General features: G+C 40.7%; 2 protein-coding genes across 7 annotated transcripts; one reads left to right on the top strand and one right to left on the bottom strand.

Moving 5' to 3' along the window:
• Positions 1-2,478: 2,478 nt before the first annotated feature.
• Positions 2,479-15,928, bottom strand: kdm1a (lysine (K)-specific demethylase 1a). Of its 6 annotated transcripts, none has more exons than XM_034674908.1 (22): positions 15,689-15,928; positions 14,911-14,947; positions 14,057-14,350; positions 13,704-13,881; positions 13,454-13,587; positions 13,263-13,341; positions 13,076-13,168; positions 12,865-12,971; positions 12,515-12,596; positions 12,140-12,234; positions 11,185-11,202; positions 10,895-11,037; positions 10,695-10,785; positions 10,208-10,342; positions 8,557-8,630; positions 7,227-7,338; positions 6,947-7,079; positions 6,663-6,850; positions 5,666-5,780; positions 5,389-5,516; positions 3,679-3,825; positions 2,479-3,348 (listed from the first exon to the last, which is right to left on the bottom strand). In XM_034674908.1, the coding sequence occupies exons 2-22, from the start codon at positions 14,938-14,940 to the stop codon at positions 3,145-3,147; spliced, it is 2,580 nt and encodes an 859-aa protein (XP_034530799.1). In that variant the 5' UTR covers positions 14,941-14,947; positions 15,689-15,928; the 3' UTR covers positions 2,479-3,144. The 6 variants fall into 6 exon arrangements, with proteins under 6 accessions (XP_034530799.1, XP_034530798.1, XP_034530801.1 ...); XM_034674907.1 differs by having other exon boundaries at positions 13,704-13,884; positions 15,689-15,925; XM_034674910.1 differs by having other exon boundaries at positions 13,716-13,881; positions 15,689-15,923.
• A 119-nt stretch (positions 15,929-16,047) lies between these two features.
• On the top strand, positions 16,048-20,445 carry tmem30b (transmembrane protein 30B). Its single transcript, XM_034674913.1, has 8 exons — positions 16,048-16,190; positions 16,622-16,820; positions 17,138-17,245; positions 17,347-17,454; positions 17,620-17,710; positions 17,806-17,943; positions 18,077-18,283; positions 19,393-20,445. The coding sequence occupies exons 2-8, from the start codon at positions 16,632-16,634 to the stop codon at positions 19,569-19,571; spliced, it is 1,020 nt and encodes a 339-aa protein (XP_034530804.1). The 5' UTR covers positions 16,048-16,190; positions 16,622-16,631; the 3' UTR covers positions 19,572-20,445.
• The last annotated feature ends 686 nt before the right edge of the window (positions 20,446-21,131 follow it).

Here is a 21,131-nt window from a genome sequence, read left to right as displayed (position 1 = left end):
TTATTTGTAAATTCCAAAAAAGGAATCTTTTTTTTGTTTAAATACCTGACCTGAAATTTCTTTTGGGATAATTTTAATTTTTAAGAATTTCTTTTTTAAGTTTCTGAGAATTCCTTGAACATTTTGAAGTATGTTGGGAAGTTCACTATTGTTTTTATTGCAGTTACTGAAGGTTTTAAGAACATTTTGGAAAGTTTTCATGAAACATTCACAAAAGTGTCAGGGGGGACACCAATCTCTGAAATTCTGCAGGTTAATTTCCAGAAAGTTTATGGAGAAAATGTCTGAAAGCTTTGTTGGAAAATTCCATAAAATGTTAATTGAAATTTCTAGAAAACCCCCCAAAACTTGAATTAAAAAAAAAACTTTAAGATTCTATCAAAATTATTTAGAACTTCTCTGATTTTTTTATTATTATTTCCATTTAACATCACTGAATAATCCTGAACGTTTCTGGAAATATCCCATTATATTTTCGAATAATATAAAATTCTGGAAAAGAATCCTGAAAGTTTCAACACAATAAAAAACAGATGCTTCCCCCCAAGGTTTCCAAAAAATCCAAACTACTTGACAAAGTGTCTTGGATTGACATTAAAGTTCAAGAAAACCAATTTCTTTGTACTTATATAAGCTTAACAACTGGTGATCAGTTTTAGTTATATAATTTTCAGATTCATCACGTACCTGATAATTATGGATGATGTCCAAAACAAACATAACAGCATATGGGAGGTGTTTGTACCTGTGTGAGTGTACATTCCACCCCACACCTATGAATCACATTAGATGTGCTCAGGCATGCTAAGGTCTCTCATCCAAAGAGCTTTAACTCCCCACCACACTTTTTTATGTCCCTCCATCAAGTGATCAGTGGATGTGGGACTACAGCTATTATGAAACCAACATCGCCAGTCAACAGTCACACACAGCTCTGAGCCTCTGGTTTTCCCTGGGAGGTGAAAATACCCAAGCACTGCTGTCCAAAACCCCTGCTCAAATTACTGTTGTTACATCAAACATCTCCTCTGGTCAGGATAATAATAACCACATCTCTGGGGGAAAACAAGGCCTGTGACACTGAACAGTGCAGTGAAACAGAGTGGCACTGGGCCCTGAAATACAACCACACAGAAAGGCTCGCAGCTCATGGTTGACCATCTTAACCCCCCCTCCTCATTCATCAGGTCCCCCACTATGTGGAGCTGCTGCCAGGGACCCTCGTCTCTCTATCACACACACACAAGCAGAACTGCAGACTCTGGGAAGCAGCCAAAACTTTCAATAGGGGTGGGTCACTGGAGGGTCATGGGACAGGCAGTCATGTTACTTTCATACAAGCATGTATAAAATCGACACATCTACAGGTGATAGCAGGACGGGGAATACTTTGTTCTATGTTGACAGATTTGGTATGGACACAATTTTCAGACATTTTACTTTAAAGGCACTATGAGGAGTTTTTAAGTGGTTGAGAAACAGACTGAAACTGATACTGATGCCTCTTTATGACCTTCAAAAGTAAACAAGACCATCCACAACAACACTGACAGCTTCTCTGTTGTCATTTTTAATGCCTGACACCGCTCTGAGGGGGTAGGTGTCAGATCAGATGATTGACATCTTGCTTTAGAAACACCCCGTTATGTCTATTTTCATAGCAAATAATCACACCGTGTGATACATTTGTATGTTAAACACAACAGGATGAGGTTATTGTCTGAAGATACAAATTTTGCATGTACAGAATAAGAGATAAGAGGTATCATGTTGTCCACAAGGGGGCGCCAGAATCGATACAAACCAAAAGTTCCTCACAGCAGCTTTAACCCTCCTATTATGTTGTGGATAAAATTAAAGTCTATATTAGGCAACATATGCCTTCCAGACCAACTAAATGCAGCATCAAAATCTGGGCAGCATTTGACAGAAGAGGTGTCGTGTTAATTTATCAACATCACTTCATAAAAAAAAAAAATTGAGTTGTAAGATTAAAAAAAAATCTGTCATGTAAAACTGTTGTATTTATATTTAGGGCTTTCCAATGTACATTAAAAAAGTTTTAACATTAATTTTTCATCAAAAACAAGTGAGTTATCCTCATTGAACCATGATCTGTGAGAATTAAAGAACACCAATGGACTAAATCTTGATTTAAATGGTTAGTAATGGAGTTAAAATTTTGATTTTGAAAAATGTGTATTGGGATTTTTTGGGGTTCTGACACTTTTGGATAATTGAATATAAGCCCTATGTTCCTGGGTCAAATTGACCCAGGAACATTATTGCTGTTCCAGAGAAATGAACATAAGAGGGTTAAAGAACAGACGCACCACTTCAAGACATTATTTCTGTCTTCTTTTAATAACAAAAACTTTCAATATAAAAAAGTATGCCATGACAACCATAATAAAATACTTAAAACTGCTATTGCAACAAAAACATTCACAATTCTTTCAACATAGCTGTATTTTGTTACTTTTAATACATACACTTTTTTTTTTTTTTTACTACACTCTGCAACCTAAATGAAAGAAAGAAAATTCCAAACAGCTACAGTACATAGCGATGATTTGAAACCTTAAGACAAACACAACAAAGGCCTCTGAAAGACACCAGAGGGAAATGTCTTTAGCTTAGATAAGCACATCAGTGTTAGTGGGTTGAGACGTCGTCTTTCTGATGTGGAATCTAGATCATGTATAGATGAAGTCTCTAAACACGGGCACATAAATAGATGATCAGTTTTGCAAGCAAACTACACGAACTACAAAACACCGAATCACTCCTGGTACCAACTGAAATGCTGTTTGTGTTCTGTTAACACGTGGGGGGATTACTTTTATAAAGTCTTAGATAAGTCGTCACATTATGATGGAACAAAACTGGGATTTATTCTTCACATAGCAAAGCCGCGTAACATCAGTGACTATCATTCAAAAGTTAGAGTCTAAGGAGCTAAATTGAGGAAAGTCACCTTCCCAGAATACTCAAAACCCCCACATGTCACTGTTTTTAGTAAAGGCATCAATGCTACGGTATGCGAGACTTCCAAGATTTCCCACATTGAAATAATAGTTTATGGGTAAACTTCTCAACAATGCTGTGATTGGTCTGACAGTCCAGAGTTTGCAGGAGTTGTTTTCACACGTTTGCAGGGGTAGGTTGAGCCTGAGGAGGGTTGCTGGCGGCTGTGGGTGTGGCCTGTCGGGGGAGTGTGTACATGGCACCCAGGAACTGATCAGCGATACGTCCGGCCTCGCGGAGCCCGCTGAGGAGGGCGCCGTGGACTGTGGCGGGGTAATTTCGGATGGTGTGCTCCCCGGAGAAGAAAAGACGAGGGACGGGCTGAAAGGAAGAGGACAAGAATGTTTGACTGCTCTGATGGGGTATGGAATAAAAAAAAAAAAGGAACAAGAAATGCTGCCAGAGAAAAAAAAAAAGGCTGTAAATGGCCAGAACTCATCAGTCAGTGCGTAATTATGATTTGTTCACATCAATCAGCGTGCCAACATCAAAACAGCCAAGAAAAAAACATCTGTGTACAGAATAAAGTGCTCTGCTTTGGTTTGGTTACATTTTGTGGTCAGGCTAGCATGCCCTCTCTCCCTCACTTTCTCACACACATATAAACACAAATAACACAAACTACATCTCTCAAAGTGTTGCTCTGTTTACCTGAGAGGCTCCGGGTATAGCAGGGCCAGGAGTGATGGGCTGTGCCATCAGGTCATAGTCGTTACCCGAAGAACCTGCGGCGACGTACGAGTAGGATCCCCTCGCCCAAGGGTCTGCACGCCAACGGGTGACCACAGTTTCCTTCGGCTGCCATGACAACAAACAACAACACAAACTTTTAGGAAATTCCATGGTGACATTTGAGGGACCTGTAAACAGCTGGACGGCAAACGGTTCTATATGCTGGCCTCCACGCATGTGATTTTGTCCCATTTGAAACCAGAGGAGAGTGATTTACGGTGACGGGTGGTTTGGATCTGAAGAGAGTTGCGAGTGCCTTTCACATGTGCTCGCTGTGTTAAGTCGTGCTGGTTATGGGGGTCAATTCAGGAACGAATTTGACATTCCACATAAAGTAGTGGAAAAACCAGAGAAAAAAAACTAATGATGGAGCTTCAAAAACAGAAGCCACAAGTACTTTTCTGTACACAACAAACAAATGAAGATGTGTTTAGACAAATCTGCCTGCTAAAACTGGACATCATGTTTAAGGAGAGTTTGGTTTGTTGAGAAGTAGGGATGTCACGATTGTCAAGAACTTACCCGAAAACATTTTTTTGTTTCGATTTTCTATCACTTGGAACAAACATCATGTGGTCTTATATTCTGTTCAGCTATCAGGGAGGTGTTCTAAGTTTAAAGCATGTTTTGATGTGAATCAGCTGACTGAAGGTGTTGCGCATAGCGGAGACGCTCAGCTGGGGGCTGCTGCTTAGTGACAGGTCTTCATGTGTGCTTTTTTCTCCACTGCCAGACTGATTATGACTCGGCTGCACTCACGTCTGAAACATGACCACATACAAATGCTCATTTTTCTCAATAAGAACGAGTAGACAGAAAACTGGACACTGAGTCTGAAATATAAAAGTGAAGGCTCAGACTTTAACAAGGGAACTGAACAGATACATTACTGTGTGTCCGCTGAGATTATGAGCCTGCTCCACATGTTGATATTCAGTGTTTTTAACGTCTTGAACACCTCAATATGATACATAGCTATTCAATACTGTCAGTTGTATACATTGTGTTGTAAAGGAAAATTTGATTCAGGAAAAAAAACACATTTGGCTAGAAAACTTTTGTCAAACTTTTTTGACATAGAAAACGTTTACGTTTTTTTTTAATGATTAATAGATAATTGATCGTTAACATTTAGAAAGATCAATCATGGAAAATACTTCAAATTTACATCCCTATTGAGAAGTAATCAATGGTTAGTGTAAAGTACTATTACTATTAGTCTCATCACTATCATCGCTCTCTCTCTTATTCTCCTCTATCCCTCTTTCAAACCCAACCTGGTTGAGGCAGATGGCTGTCTAACATGAGTCTGGTTCTGCTCGAGGTTTCTACCTGTTAAAAGGAAGTTTTTCCTTGCCGCTGTAACTTGCTAAATACTGCGAGGTGCAATGCTCATTGTGGATTAAGATGAGGTAAGACCGAGTCTTATCCTGTCTTGATGTTGTGTCTTTGTTAATAATTTAACACAGAGAAGGGTCTAGACTTGCTGTTTGAAAAAGCATCTTGAGATAACGTTTGTTATGATTTGGCGCAATATAAATAAAGATTGATTATTTGATTGATTGATAAACACAACTGTTATATTTAACACTGATGTATGGAAAATACACAGATGTGAGAGTTGCGTACCTGTGGCACAGCACTGCTTCCAAAAATGCCTTTAAGAATGGCCAGGCAGCGTCCGACAATCACATCATCGCTGATGTTCTCCATGATGCCAGCCGCCTCCCCGGCCATCAGAGCGAGTAAAATCGGGGCTGAAAAGACCAGAGTCATAATTTGTAACACAGACACTTTGTAGGGTTTCAAGAGAAGCAAAAAAAAAAAGGGGTGAAAAAAAAATCACATTATTCTGCACTTCATTTTCCACAACAACAGCATGAAACGAAAAGAGATTTCTTTTCACCTTTGTAGAGGTTCCAGAAAAGGAAGAGTTCACCCCTACTCGCTGTGGTGGAGCCAACATGACCAAACAGGTTGACACTAGGATCCCAGAACACACGGTCGAAACACAACACCACCTGCAGACAGAGAGGAACACACGATCAAACAATGACAGTGCTTATCTTTATGAAGAGCTCAGCTGTCTGTGAAGTTGAGCTTCAGCACAATTACTGCCATCCATCCCCTCACTGTTATGACTGTGTGAAAGGTACAGCACCCTCTGCTGGTTGCACAGAGGTAGTAGCAGCTCAGATTGCATAATAATGCAGTACTCTACTCTGTGCTGCAGCAGAATTACAAGATAAAGTACTCTGCTGCAGATGATCCCCAGCAAAACAGGGAGGATGCAAGAACTGTCGGGTCGGGAGTGACGCAGGATGAGCTTTCTGATCGGATTACAAACACACTAGCAATGAGCATCATTCATCTGCACACAAACAGGCCAGGACAGCCTCTCCCCTTCTGTTCTCTGCAGACCCATCGCTCATGTCACAATTTCAATACATCAAAAATCTGAGGGAGGTGATGTGTTCACACTGGATGCTGCTGATGTCGAAATTATATGAACCTGAAGGGAATACTGAATTCTATTTGTTCAGCTCTTGATAACTCAAGGTCACATTTTCAGCATAAGGACACTGCAGCAGGAAGGATCCCCAAAGAGCTGAATTCTCAGTCCTGCTGAAAATACAATGCATGATTTAAGAGCTGACCTGGAGTCTGATTTGAACATGGCGGCTCGTTTCAAAAGGGGGAATCTGCTCTGATCTGCTGTTCAGAATTAGAATCCCTACCCTCTTGAAGTCAGACTACTCAAGCCATCTTGTCTGTTTCAAAACATGCAAAGGTTCTACAACTAGAATCAGGGAAACCTTTATGAACTGCTGTAGTTTGGAGAAACGGTTTAAGACAACATGATTGAAGGAAGGAAGCAGTGTATGTGTATTTCAATGTATAACCTTGTTAAGGTTGCCGAAGCCCATCCTCTGTATTGCAGATGTCTTCCACTCGGGCAGCGGTGGGACAAACTGCACTGCAGGGGGCTGCTGCTTCAACACGCCAAGAGGTAGGGTGCACAGCACAGCATCACACTTGTATATGAAGGTCTGAGTCGTGGAGCGAGTGTTAACGGCAATCACCTCACAACCTGAAAAAAATTAATTGTACATGCATCTGTAAAGTTGTTGTTGTAAAACTGCAATTATGAAATCTTTTGACTTCACACTGAGTTCTCTGCACGTACCTGAAGCTGTGTATCGAACCTGTCGCACTGCTGTGTTCAGTTTGATGTCCAAGCCTTCTGCCAGGGCCACAGGAACACAAGAGTAACCGTTCCTCACTGTGAGGTGGCTCCCGGTGAACTCAAAGTCATCGTCCTGTGGAAAAATTCACAACAGTCATTCCAGCAGCACAGTGAGCTCCCTGAGACAGATGTAGTACATGGGAATGTGAGATGCCTCGGGGTCTTTGGAATTAAAGATTACTGTTGGGACTATACAATTTAGACGGGTACATGTATATACCTGATCCCAATGCTTGAGAGAAAGGGTGGAGAGAGGTGTAGCATTGGCAAACTCCAAGTTGGCAAAGTGCCAGTCGAGGATCTGCCGATCCCTGGATGACAAGTAAACATCGCTGTGGGAAAGAAAGGGAGGAAGCAGAGACGGTGATGTTAACCGACAGACATTTAAACAGAGGAGGGACAGGTTTACTCATGCAAAGACTGGAGAGACTTTAGATGTGCCGGTGCAAATGTATTCATGTGAACCCGTAAAATCAAAAGGTAAAAAAAAGGAACACTGCCACAGGATACACTCAGGTAAGCTGAGGTGAGACTTTGCCTTGACAGCTCCTGATCAAAACAATAAAGAGAGCTCTGTGCTGACATCACAGGCGTTTGTACTGACTCAAACAGAAAAACAACCTGCTTCCTCTTTTATATTTGTTGGCCATGGCTTATGAATTAAATCACTGGTTGCACGTAACTATTCCACACATTATGGGATGTTTGTGTCTTGCTCTAAAGCAGGGGTTCCCAAACTTTTCAGCCCGCGACCCCCAAAATATAGGTGCCAAAGACTCGCAACCCCGACTGTCTCTACCGAGACGAGCATGCCTACCGAGATGAGCATGTGGGTGTGTTTCCTGGGCTGTTATGAATTAACCTGCTGCTACTGATGCTTTTGATAACTAACTGCTCACTAATCCTAAACTTAGGAGTCATCTGGCAAAAAGAAAAAGGCAGAAAACTCATTACATTTTCTATTTTCAAGGTTTTATTTCAAGTTTAGCTACTATTTTTTTTTTACTATAATGGGTAAAATGTACTATTTTTAGATAACTTAAAAAAACATTCTGGAAGACATCTCACGACCCCCCGTTTAATATTTGATGTTTGCCATTTTTGCCGCTATAACCGTAAAAAGCTCCCGTCTAGAGTTTGATTTAATCCAGCTTGGTGATACATCAAACACATTTACTAAGTTTTGATCAACTCCTAGTCATCACATGTCTGTCCAGTGCGCCTATCACTGACTGCAGGTACAGGACAGGCTGAATTATTTAACTTAAGATATTACACAAGCAAAAGTGTTACAAGAGTGAAATGTTGACTATTGTAACACTAGATAATTAAATGTAGTCGATCAGATATCGGTATCAGGGTTATACCAAAAGAGTGAAAATGTTTCGGCAAAAAACAAAGACTAAAATGTTTTGAGTTTCCGCAGACTAAACTATAAAGGGCTGAAAAGACTAAAATGTGACTAAAACTAACAGGCATTTTCGTCTAAATACTAAAACTAAGACTAAATCTAAAATAGCCGCCAAAATTAACACTGGTCTAGTTGTTACCTGGGTGGATTGGCCTCCAGCTCCTGCAGCTTCTCCTCCAGCTTGACCTGCATCTCCACCAGCTCGTCATACTCCTGCACAGAGACGATCAGACAGTAGAGAGATTATTACACACCTTCATTTTACTGTATCACTACAAACATTAGCATCTAATATTAAATACTATCACTGAAACTAATGTTAGGAGAGTCCTCTGTGTTTTAATAACCGCATAATACTGCACACCAATCTGAATGAGTGTCAGACTTTGAGCTGTTGATGTCTTTCTGCTACATCAACAAGTTTCAATTTGAGCTTCTGCTGTATGCATATGTATGCCACTGTGTGTGTGCGTGTGTTTAAGGTACACACCCAGAGGGTTTCAGCAGGTCATGTGGAAAGGACAAGCCGTCTTGACAGAAAGGGCTGACTCAACCTGTTCATCACTTCACCGCAATAGAACCAACAACGACAGCAGCACAGAGTCTGGTAATACCACCTACTGTGTACAACCTCAGGACACACAGCTTCACTGAGTCAAAATTCTACATCCTAATGATGCCTTCAAGCTCGCCATCTGATGTGGGAAAACCCTAAAAAAAGAGAAAGAGTGCGAGGAAACATCCCAGCAATTTTTCTTTCCATCCCTTTACTGGCCTTAAAATCCTGTTACATGGTGTAGTCATGCATGCCATGAGCACACACACACACACACACACACACACACACACACACACACACACACACACACACACACACACACACACACACACACACACACACACACACACACACACACACACACACACACACACACACACACACACACACACACACACACACACACACACACACACACAAACACACAAGCTCTTTAGATGCTCAGTCTGCCTTGTTGAAAGTGTGTGTGAACATCCGCAGACATAAAGACAATCAGACCGTGATTCAGGGCCTTGAAGTGGTTTCCAAGTAAGCGGATGGGTAGCAGACAAATCCAGTTCAGACACCAGCTGTGTTTAAACCAACTGAAGCCTCCTTCTAAAATACACACGCCGCAGCAGTGGAGGTGATTTATCTGCACCCAAAATAAAACAGAGCATTCACTCTAATAATACATCCCACGGAGGCATTAAACCACTTAAACACAGCCTGTCTGGTTTACTTGGATTACAAGCAGTAAGCTCTGTGAGGCATCAAACCTGACCTAGTAGTCTTTAACTATGAACATTTACATCTCAGGTTATTTCATCTTGATCTGCAGAACAAAATACAGTGTCTGTCTTGCACTTCTGGTGGTCCCAGCCTTCTGACCTGTGGGTTCAATGACTGATCAGGTCAGGAAATCTAATTTTGCATCAAAGGAGTTGGAGCTACAGCAACTGAAATCAGACACTAGTCTACAGCCGCAAAACCCCAAACACAGTTGGAACTTTTTAGCATTTATACTGAACCGATCTGAACAGACTTAAAGTCCTGCAAGCTTTTTTTTGTGTGTGCAAATATTCAAGAAAGTCATAAAAAGGTCACGGTGCAATCTGTTCAGCGCAACAACCAGTACTGATGACCTCCTGCAGCTTGGAGATGTGAGAGTGCTCTTCTTTTGATCTTTTCGGTCAGTTTTCAACCTTTTGATGATATTTGTCTTTTTTAAAACATTGAGAAAACTGCTCACTTTGCAGAGTGAGGTGAGATCACGGTGCTTGCTCTTCACCAGGAACTCGGCCGTAATGTCTCTGGGTGGTTTGACTTCACTGGCCTCTTTGTACTGCTGGTGGAGCTCCTTAACCCGTTCCTTAGTGGTCACCATCTACAGAGAATGAATGAAAAGAGAGGGAGCTCGTAGATTATTGTCAGAGAAGGAAGAACATTGATTAGTGTGGTGTAAAAGACTGAAACGAAAGCTTCTGATTGGCCCTTTAAACCAATCAGGGATCAGTAGCTCATTTGTGTCTTTGCTCCCTGCCTCAATTTCCTTCTACTAACACCAAAAATAAGGAACATTTTGCCCCTTCAATAGGTTTCTCCAAAGTATTAGTTTAGTTAGCATTTTTAGACACTGTTGCCAGTACAATTTGCATGTCAGTGAGCTCAACTGTAGTGATGTGGCAACTCTTGAATCTGCAATTTTGGATGATGCATACTGCAAATATTTTGCCCACCTTGTTGAGAAGGTCCCTGAGATCTTCTTGAGTCTTCACAATCTTCTTCCAGTGTTCTATCTGCTCATCTTTAACATGCTTCTCCTGCAGCCTGCACGCACACCGACACAAGGTTAGGATTAGAGGGTTACTTCTCATGCGTATACATCAGAATAAATGTGTTCCTGCGATTGAAAGCAGATAGTGTGCACCATACTCACTGTATGACCACCTCAAGGGCCTGTCCCAGAGAAACAGGTTTATTGTTGAGGAAGTTGAAGTCCAGCTGGTGGCTGAGGTAGGAGGTGGCCTCCAGCAGTCTGTTGAACTCTTGCTCCACCATCTCGTCCTTTTCTTTTGGCACCTGGACACACACAAGTACACAACAAGGACAATGGACCATCAGTCACATTTAACTGAAACTCTTGTATTTTTTATTGTTATTAAATCATAGACAAACTTTATAAAGCCACTGACAGACTAATACAGAAGAGGGATAAATGATACTTACACTTGTGCACCGTTCACCCTTCAGAGGTTCACCAGAAACAGAAAATGGAAGGCGTTGAGAAGACAGGAGGGGAGAGAGAGAACAAATTAAGTAATCACAACTTCAACCTCATGCAGGTTTGCACAAAAGTGAAACATATTACACCTAATTTGTCTTTTCCTGCAGCAGAGGAAACCATTAACACATGATGTGGATGCTTTCAGGGCCCTGCTGCAGAGTCTCTAATTCCGTGGAGGTGCCCTGAACATGAACCTAAACATCCTACTACTGTTGCTGCCACTTGATGGAGCAAAAAAAAACACTGTTTATTTAAAATTTTAATTAAATTAGGGTTATATCTGCTTTCTGTTACGGTCTGTTCTCAGAAGGAACCGGAGCTGTTGTTGATGACACGCAAGGGTAAGCAGTTAAATGAATCCACCGATCATTGTGTTTTTGTGGCTCATGGAAAGCCAGATTACTGCTTCAGGACAACAACAGACTTTAAGAACAGCTATAAACCCGGACTCGGAGCACTTCTGTGCCAAGACAGAACTGTTGTGCATCCATAAACATCTACTATTAAAGGAAGTAAACAACACAAGGTCTTGGTTTTCTAAAATGTAATTTGGACACATATCTAATGCAGCTGCAGCTACACTGCTGTGATGGATGGTTTCTGTTGAGGTTATGTGTTTGTTTGTGAGCTTGATCTAACCATGGCTAAAATAAGTCAGTATGAGTCAAGCGTGCATTAGCCTCCTGCCATCAATGAAGCTGTGTAGTAAAAAAGCTTGATGAGGAAAGCAAGGATTATTCCAACCAACAAAAAATAGAACCATTTAATATGAATCACTCAAAAGATTACTAAAGAGTCTACTTGTTAATGTGAGACAACTCTCCAGAGTTTGGGGACTGCAAGACAATGACAAAGAAAAACTTAGTTTACAGATGAAAAATGTTTAATTGTACTCACAGCTTGGCCATTGGCTTCATACAGCGGACACTTCTGTTTGATTTTGGCAAGCTCCATGTTAACCTGCTTACTGATCACTGCCATGGGATTCCCTCCTGAAAAAAAAACACACACACACACACACACACACACACACAGGTTACAAAACAACATAGACAACAACACCCTCCACAGGTAGATCTTTGTAACTGCTCCACTTTCAACAAAACAATAACCTAACTAGGTTTAGACTTACATCATGCATAATTAAGTACTAGATGACACACATTTTATTGTAACAAATTTCATTCTGCAAGAGCATGATTACACACTCCAGATAATTAGGAGGTAAAGATCAAGTGTTATAGCTGACAAGTTTCCACAGAAAATCTGTACCTAGCCCCGTCACCACCATGGCTCCCAGATCAGCAACGTAGTTGCCCTTCCTGAATGTGGCCACCCTGCCTCCAACTCGATCCTGCATGAAGAAATTAAATCTACGCATTATTCATTTGCATGGCAAACATGTTGCACTTATAAAAACAACAAATCAGGGAAGGTTTTGGGCCTTGATTAGTTACTAACAAAAACCCTAGAGAACATTTGTTAACCAAATTGCATGAAGTGCAGGAGCAGGATGGCACCAATGTCACATTGTGATTCATTGTCAAACACAGTATCTCACATGTTTCTCTTGACAGCTGATTGAGAAATTGTGAAAATACAAATATGCTTTGGTGGCTTACCCTTGCCTCCAATACAGTAACATCCATCCCGAAGCTCTGCAGCTGCCTGGCTGCAGCTAGACCAGACACACCTCCACCAATCACTATAACCTTACCAGTCTTCTTTGCTGTATTGGAAAAAAAGTTGATCATAGTTACACTGACAGTCAGATCAAAGGTGTCTTTTATCATGCATTTATATTGTATCAATATTTAAGTTGTGTGAACTCACTTGGCAAAGGCTTGACCCTCTTGTAAATACCAAAGTTAATGAGGCCGTGCCTTTCTAAGTAACTGTGTATCCTGTGGACCAGCACAGCATCACCTGGAGAGATAACACAGACATGTAAAATCTCTCAACAGTGCAGCTGTGGAAAATATCAAACTGTAGAAAACTAGAAGAAGAAATGTTATCTTACTGTTGTATGGAGCTTCAAGCTGCTGTGCTGTGGCTTCAAATGTCAGCTGGATCTTAGGGTTGTCCAGCCACAGTTGGAGCTGAGTAAGGTTAATATAAATCAACATTTAGTGAAACATAAACAAAGTAAAAAATCACACAACCGTTTTAAATTTAGGAAGAAAATAGTAACGTGTTTAAAAAGGCACTTACTGTACGGTTGCGGATGTAAAGGAAAACCTTCTGAGTCTGCTGGGGTCCACTAATGATGTCAGGAAAGCAAGCAGCCTCCTGGGATGTCATGCGGTCATGAGGAAGGCGGCTCTGAAAAGCAGCTCCCTCTACACCTAAAATTGACACATATTCAATACTGCACAGGTGCTCTGAACTGAAGTCACACAGAGGCTAAAATGTAAGAGAAAAGGGCAAAAAAAGTTCCCTTTCATTGCTTTGATGAACTGACTTTTAGACTCACCAGATGGTTCCTCTGGCTCACTGTCATTCTCCTCCTCCACTGGTGGAGGAGGAGGAGGAATCACCTGCTTCCTCTCTTTCTCCGCCTTGGCGTTCCTCTCCTCCTCCGAGTAGTATTCATCCTCCGATAGATTGGCGAGACTTTCGTCCATCTCGCGGTACTCCACCTGCAACGGTAGGCACAATAAAAGCAACATTAAAACCAGCGTAACCCACGATGACTGGCTGTTGTGTTCCCACAACAGTTCACAACATGTCTGGGAGGACGACACACTTCTGAAAATCGCAGCTAGGACAACTCCTTTTCCTCCTTTTCCTCCCTGAGCACCCTTAAATATTTACTTTTGCTCGCTTGCGGCGACTTGTTCTGCGAACTTCAGCAGAGTCTTGGTCTGCCCCCCCAGGGCCTCCTTGGTGGGGCAAAGGAGCCCCACCAGGCTCCCCACTAGGGGATGACCTCTCCTTTTTCTTCACATCCATAGGGCCAGGAGCTGGTGCTGAGGGACCAGTCTGGGCATCAGCAACTGGGGCCCTATCACCTCCTGTTGCTCCTGCAGAAGATGAGGAGGAGGAGGAAGAGGAGCCAGCATCGGACTTCTTGCTCGACAGCATCATGGAGGATGTTGGAGGCCTCTCCTGAACGAAGGGGGGACAGAAAGCGGATCAAATTTAAGCGTGAAAGCCTGAGATAGGCCAGTTTTCTAAGTGAAATGACTGATACTTAATGTTCAAAACAATGTAATCAATGCAAAAAAATACAAAATATTCCTATAAGAAAGATGAAAACGATGAAGTGTGGGTTGTGTGCACTGAAAGCAAACAGACACACACACACAAAAAAATTACAAATAAAAGCGGTGTCCACTTTAAGGGATTTGCAAACAAGAATTTCACAGAACTCTGGATGAAAAATAACTTACACAGATTAATATTAAGCATAAAAAATATCGAGCCGACTGGTGATTTGCAAATTCCTGTCCTGCTCAAGAGACTGCTCACTTTGCTTGTGGGGTCGGTGAATGCACCTGCTACAAAAGGCTAACAACCACCATATGATCTTGAGATTCGGAAGATGCTTCACCCTAAAATGTTTAATTTGTATAACTGGATGATTTCAGTAAAACGTTAACTGTGCATGAATGTCATGATTTGTGAAATGAGAGCTCCATGGTTACAGTAAGCTTGTCTTGTTTTACCCATTTCTCCGTGCACCTGGTAATATCCATTCAAACACTAAGAGATGAAGAAAGAACCAGAAATAAGGTTACGGGAAAAGCAACTGAGTTGGCCTTTCATATTACATTCACAAACATTACATTTAAATACAAATGCGAATTCTGAATAACAAAGATCATCGATATCGTTGTATTTCGATGTACCGTTAGCTCCCTTGTTTAAAAGGCTTGCACGTTACAAAGCAAGCCGAGAGGACTCCCACTCGATACACTCTTAAATGGTTCATATTAATCAGTAAAAAAAGATGGTGTTTGATTCAATATTTTGAGAAAAACAGCGTTAAGTCTGAAAGCTTCGTGTTGCTCTCGTCCCTTGATTCTGACCAAATGGACCAACGTTAGCTAGCATGTTAACTGCTTGGGCTATAACCGTTAGCTTGCGTTAGCTCGCGATAACTGTGGCCCACCCAAAGCACATGTGAAGAAATATAATGTCTCAGTGACATAGCTGCAACATATGTTACACTGAAGACAGGGATTTGAATTGCTTTTCAATGCATTTCCCTGAAAAAAAGAGAGAGAAACCATGCTATGTTAGCTAACTACGCTAACAATGAGAACTAGCTATCAGCAGCAGTGACACAGTAGCAGGTGCGAGTGAAAAGACAGCGCCAGCTTCACATGGCATTAGATCTTAATTAACCAGTTGTGTGTCGAATTATGGGAACAATTCCCCTTACAGACAGCACTGTTTAATCAAACATTAACAGGTATATAATATCGAAAATATTAATGTTACCTCTTAAACCTCCGAAGATGTCAACACAAAGACGGCACAGTTGCAGGTCTCCTTTCAATGAGCTTCTTTGTGATTGGTGGATTGAATGTGTTACCCAATTCTGCTCAGTGAAACGATTGGTCAAATTAACTGTCACTCCAAAAGGAGGTTGGGTTATTTTATACAGACCGTAGACTGTATAAAATTCTGGGACTTATTGTCCTGCAGCATGTATTTACTGTTATAGTTTTAAATGTTGGTTTTCACGGTGCTATTGAAGCACATGTCCGTGATTTACCGAGAATTCAAATTTGACAGAATTTGGCATGTAGTCTCTTTTTTATCACCCGTTCATATACTGCGAAGGAACGACACAATTAGCCCTTACCCTTCTATCAAAGTGACGTCAGCCTACGAGGGGGTGGGGGACAGGTAAAGGTGAGCCTCGCCGTCACACCTAACTCAAGGAAGCATACCGATGTTCGGTTGACTCCTTTGTTTCTCCATTTTGAGGCGGCTGTGTGTAAGTAACGCTTTAAACTCAGACTTCATTCATATATGAGTGTTTTTGCCTCCGTTAGGGGTTTCCTTTTTTACTTAAATTAGCTTAAAATCAATCACTTTGGTGTTGGGTAACTGCTGCAGGCAGTACAGTTTGAAGATGATTTCTGGTATGAAAAATGGGCTTTGGGTCAGGATATAGTACAATGTGGGGTTTATTAAGTCTTAAAGCTGAAACAACGTCCTGACTCTGATTCACTCAGAATGATAGAGATGTTAAAATCAATACAGTGGGAATTGAATCAGAGCTAGGGAAATAAAGGATCCTTCATAAAGATAGCAATACTTTGTATTCGTTTGCAATGGTTACTACAGAGTAAACCTGGGGGAAATGTAAAGGACAAGCTGAAAACAATTGCAAACTGATTAGCTGGTCAACAATGTGTTCAACAGAACCAAGAAAATGGTGAAGGAAGAGAAGGAGTTAGCCAACCGGCCTGACAACACTGCCTACACACAGCAGAGGCTTCCAGCATGGCAGCCGATGCTTTCTGCTGGTATCATCATCCCAGGATTTGTCCTCATTGGGCTGGCATTTATTGGCATCGGCGTGGCTCTCTTTGTCACTTCTCAGAGCATCCAGGTGTTGGAGGTATGACCGTGACCACTGGACACACTAAAAAGTTAGGTCATTCTGGGGATCAAGTGTCACCTGTATAAGAAAAAAGGGAAACAAAATCGTTGAAAATACAGGGGGGGCGTCTAAAAACCTCACACATATATGTAGACAATCTTTGTGCTGAAAGAAACCAGCATGCTGTTGAAATGAATCCCTCTTCTATCCACTCATAGACTCCTTGTTAGTGATATCCTCCTCTTAATTTGTAAAGGTAAGGTGTCAGTAACCCTCAGTGGAGTTGTTGTAGCCATCAATAATTGATAATAACCTTTGCTTTTTTTCCAACACAGTTTGACTACACTGGCGTCGAAGACAGCTCACGCTGCTTCCGTTGCACGGACGAAGATGTCACGGACTGTAAATGTGACCAGCCCTTCGAAATCGACAGTCTATTTAAGGTTGCATTGAATTTTTTCACATTCACACAGAAACAACATTTTCTGCTAGGTTGAACTCCTGCCTCTGACCATTGGATATATTTCTATATTTTTCCCCGCAGGGACCTGTGTTCTTTTATTATGGCTTGACAAACTACTACCAGAACCAGAGGAAATATGGTGTATCCAAAGATGATAACCAGCTGACCGGAGACCTGGATTACTTTAAGGTGAGTCAAAACACAAGAAACGTTTGAGATTAAAAACACAGTGACAGCTTGGGAAAAACTAAATCCATATTTACTCAGTCATAATAAAAAGGTTTTTCAATATATTCCAAATATTTACATCATTTATTCAGACAATGTATGTCCTTTTTTTTGTCTTTCTTGCAGGCTCCCAGTGACACCTGTTCTCCCTACGACTACGACAGCAACAACAAACCAATCGTTCCATGTGGAGCAGCACCAAACAGCATGTTCAATGGTATGCAAAGACGTTTAAAATGGGCATCACAATTTATTAATTTTTTCTGTGCTAAAATTATATTGATATTGATTTTTTTGTGTATTTTTTTAAAGATACATTCAAGCTGTATCAGATTGTCAAGGGTGTAAAGAAGCTGGTGCCATTCGATGGGAAAGGGATTGCTTGGTGGTCAGATTACAACGTCAAGTACAGGAACCCCTCCATCTCACCTCTGAGGAATGCATTTAACGGTAGCATCTTTTGCTGAATTTATAGTAACCTTTTGTGGTGAGGGTTTCAGAGTCTGCAGTAAACAAATACAGGACTACGGGGGGTCACTCAGTTAAGAAGTTTGAAAACTTATCCTCAAAGTTTGACTTTCAGGTACCGTGAAACCCCCGTCTTGGCCTAGGCCTGCTTACGAGTTGGACACCACAGACCCTGCTAACAACGGCTTCATCAATCAAGATTTCCTGGTTTGGATGAGGAGCGCTGCTCTGCCAGATTTCAGGAAGCTGTATCGAAGAATCGCAGGGGGCGATTATCAAGAGGGTCTGCCAGCTGGAAACTACTCCCTTGAAATTGCCTACAGTATCCTTTTACATATGTCTGTGGTGATTTACAGGAAGGTGATTAGGAGGTATGGGCAGTTTCTCATTGGTCATGTGTTTCTTGACTGGTATAATTGAGTCAAAGCCAAGATGCATACCTACTATTAAATTACATTTATTCATAGTTCTATACATTATTCTGTTTTCTGTATGTTTTGCGATAGCATGTAGATCGTAACAGGTATTTAATGAGGTGTTTCACATGCCATATGTAGTGTTTGGCAGCAGTATACACAGGAAGTCTTGATAATGAGCCTGATCATTGGGAGGTATACTTTGAACAAGAATATTTCACTGCTTGCAGGAGTTTTTCATGCATAAATTCACACATAAAGCTTCAGCTCTGCGTACAGGGGTCAGCCATTGAATTGTATTCATGTTTTGCGTCATGTTACAACAACAGCGGCTCAGTCTAGCTTGTTTAACCGGCTGGGTGTGGTTCTGTTTTGACAAGGGAACAGTGACTCAGGAGTTCCTTGAGATGGAGAATAAAACAGGCAAATTTCTGGTTTAAGTAAATAAGCTAGGCAAATAGTTATCCACAGGATAACATGACATGTTCTTGAAGTTTTTCAGGGCCTTTGTAACTACCTCAAACACACTTCCTCAAAATAGGAGACCACAGTTCTCCCCATTTTCAATGAGTCAACATGTGATTATTCATGTTTGTTAGGATTTCTACTGTTTCAGGTATTTTGTGCATGTTGTTTGTTTCTGAACAACTTTCTAATCTATTATGCAGACAGCCCAGTTGTCGAAACCATTGCAGTGGAAATAAAGTTTGTAATTCTCTGTGCTACATTATCAAGTAGTTTAAAACCGATTGATCTGAATCTGAGCTGCTGAGTCATTCATATGGATTGTGCCAATCAGCTTAGTTTTAAGTCTATCTAATTCATAATTGTATTTAGAACCTAAATATAGCGCCTGAAAAGATTTTTTTTTTTCCAAAATCACAAATATCCTTTTTGTTTAAAGAAGTATGTTAATGCAGTTTTACATTTTGAGTACTTCAGTGAAAGTTCTGTCTACTTTTATTATGTGTTTGTTTCCATTTTTGCTGTGTATCCTTGACATTCTGTCTCTCAGACTATCCTGTCCTGAGCTTTGATGGAAGAAAGAAGGTGGTGTTCAGCAACGTGTCCTGGATGGGGGGAAAGAATGAGTTCCTTGGCATTGCGTACCTCGTGATTGGTTCATTGTGTATCCTCATGTCCATTGTCATGCTCATCGTCTATGCTAAATTCAAGTTCCCTGAGGACGATTGAGTTACTGGTCATGAACTGTGAAGAGCTTGTCAACCCTACAGCCATATTTTCTTTTTTAATCAGTGGGATTATAAGAGCCATGTACATTATAGGTAAGGGCAGTACTTACGAAGTTGAACAGGAGAAACCTGGTTTCAATTCGGAAGATTGTTGATTTTCCTGTTTGACTGCAGAGTAACTGGGCTTGAGGACTTTCTGATTTGAGTTATTATATGGGTTCATGTGGTCATATGTTAGCACCTTTATGAAGTTAGGCTCTACGGAGTGCTCAACAAACACAATACCTTGGAAAGATATCTCTTATTGGAACCACAAATCTGAGTGATCATTCAGTTAGTTTCCTCTCTGTTATGCCAAGTACAGAGCCATGCTAGTGATACTGTTTTTCTGAAGTAAATATAAACCCATACTTCGTTAATGTTACAATGATAAAGGCTGTACTCAGGCTTATATCTGGAAGACTTAGCAATACATGGAGATTAAGTGTGCTCTTGTTTATTCAGTTTGTGCATTATATTATTTTAAAATACTCAATATAATGGTGTTTTATCTTCAGGCTTATAAGACTTTTTTCTATATATGCTGTCACTACAATGAAATGAGCCACCTCTTCATTTAAGGTTAATAAGAGAACCAAAGCCATGAGTGATGTGAGATGCCATTTAATGCTGGACAAAAAATGTGTTGCATATGTAGCATAGTTTGGAAACAATGCTGTAAATCTTTAAATATTTTCTTGTCAAACTCAGGGATCTGATGATGTACAGGTGGGCTTATTGTATTTTATGCACATTGAACAGGTTGGACTGTTATATTTTCTGAGGTTTTATCTGATGTTTATTTATTGAATAAAAAATGTTAAGCCATAGCTTTACCATTCCTTTCTGTTTCATTAATGTTTTTAATTGCACAGGGACTATGCCATGCAATGTTTTCTTTATTTTAACAGTTTATTCAGGGCTTTTGTATAGCAGGGCTTTTCATTATCCATCAGCAAGTACTCAACTCAGTTAATTTTAGACTGCAGAGGGTTTTTTCAAAAAGTAACAGATCAAGGGCAATATCCTTTATCATTTTTACATGGAGTCCTTGCTGTTCATGACTGGAGCTATAGGCCTATATATCATAGACTATACTACAGGTTAATAATTCTGGTCTCTATAAGTCTGCCTGTCACAGTGATTACAGTTTCAAGTATTGTTAAATTCGTGATGGATCTGGATGTCCAGGTTGATATCATCAAACAATAACATACACATATTAAAGGTTCTTGATATCACACGTCTGCAAAATTGTAGTTGTACTTATACTTGTGAAGTTGTGAGACATTTTAAAGAGAAGGTTTAATGCAATTGTAATTCGTAACACTATATCTTTATGTGTTACGAATTACACTATATCTTTGTGTTAATGCGTGGAAGCTGAACGATGACAATGTAGTATTTTTTAACATCATTGGAGACAACTCCCTTCCTCCCCCTATCTGTCAAACACGGGAACAAAAAAAGTAAAGAAAAAAGTTGTATGCAACTGTATCTTGGGTGTTGTAGTCTTCTGTTG

The sequence above is a fragment of the Notolabrus celidotus genome, chromosome 22 (assembly GCF_009762535.1).
Source record: "Notolabrus celidotus isolate fNotCel1 chromosome 22, fNotCel1.pri, whole genome shotgun sequence".
Taxonomy (NCBI): Eukaryota; Metazoa; Chordata; class Actinopteri; order Labriformes; family Labridae; genus Notolabrus; species Notolabrus celidotus.
This window is presented reverse-complemented; position numbering and strand designations above follow the sequence as displayed.

Excerpts from the sequence above, each read along its gene's own strand:
- kdm1a (XM_034674907.1), bottom strand. The coding sequence starts at position 14,940 with ATGGATATTACCAGGTGCACGGAGAAATGG. Across the intron at positions 10,343-10,694 it reads TCAGGGACCTTCTCAACAAG|ATGGTGACCACTAAGGAACG; the intron begins GTGGGCAAAATA and ends CATTCTCTGTAG. Across the intron at positions 5,517-5,665 it reads TTTCTGGAACCTCTACAAAG|CCCCGATTTTACTCGCTCTG; the intron begins GTGAAAAGAAAT and ends TGGTCTTTTCAG.
- tmem30b (XM_034674913.1), top strand. The coding sequence starts at position 16,632 with ATGGTGAAGGAAGAGAAGGAGTTAGCCAACCGGCCTGACAACACTGCC. Across the intron at positions 17,711-17,805 it reads ACCAAACAGCATGTTCAATG|ATACATTCAAGCTGTATCAG; the intron begins GTATGCAAAGAC and ends ATTTTTTTAAAG. Across the intron at positions 18,284-19,392 it reads CTCCCTTGAAATTGCCTACA|ACTATCCTGTCCTGAGCTTT; the intron begins GTATCCTTTTAC and ends TCTGTCTCTCAG.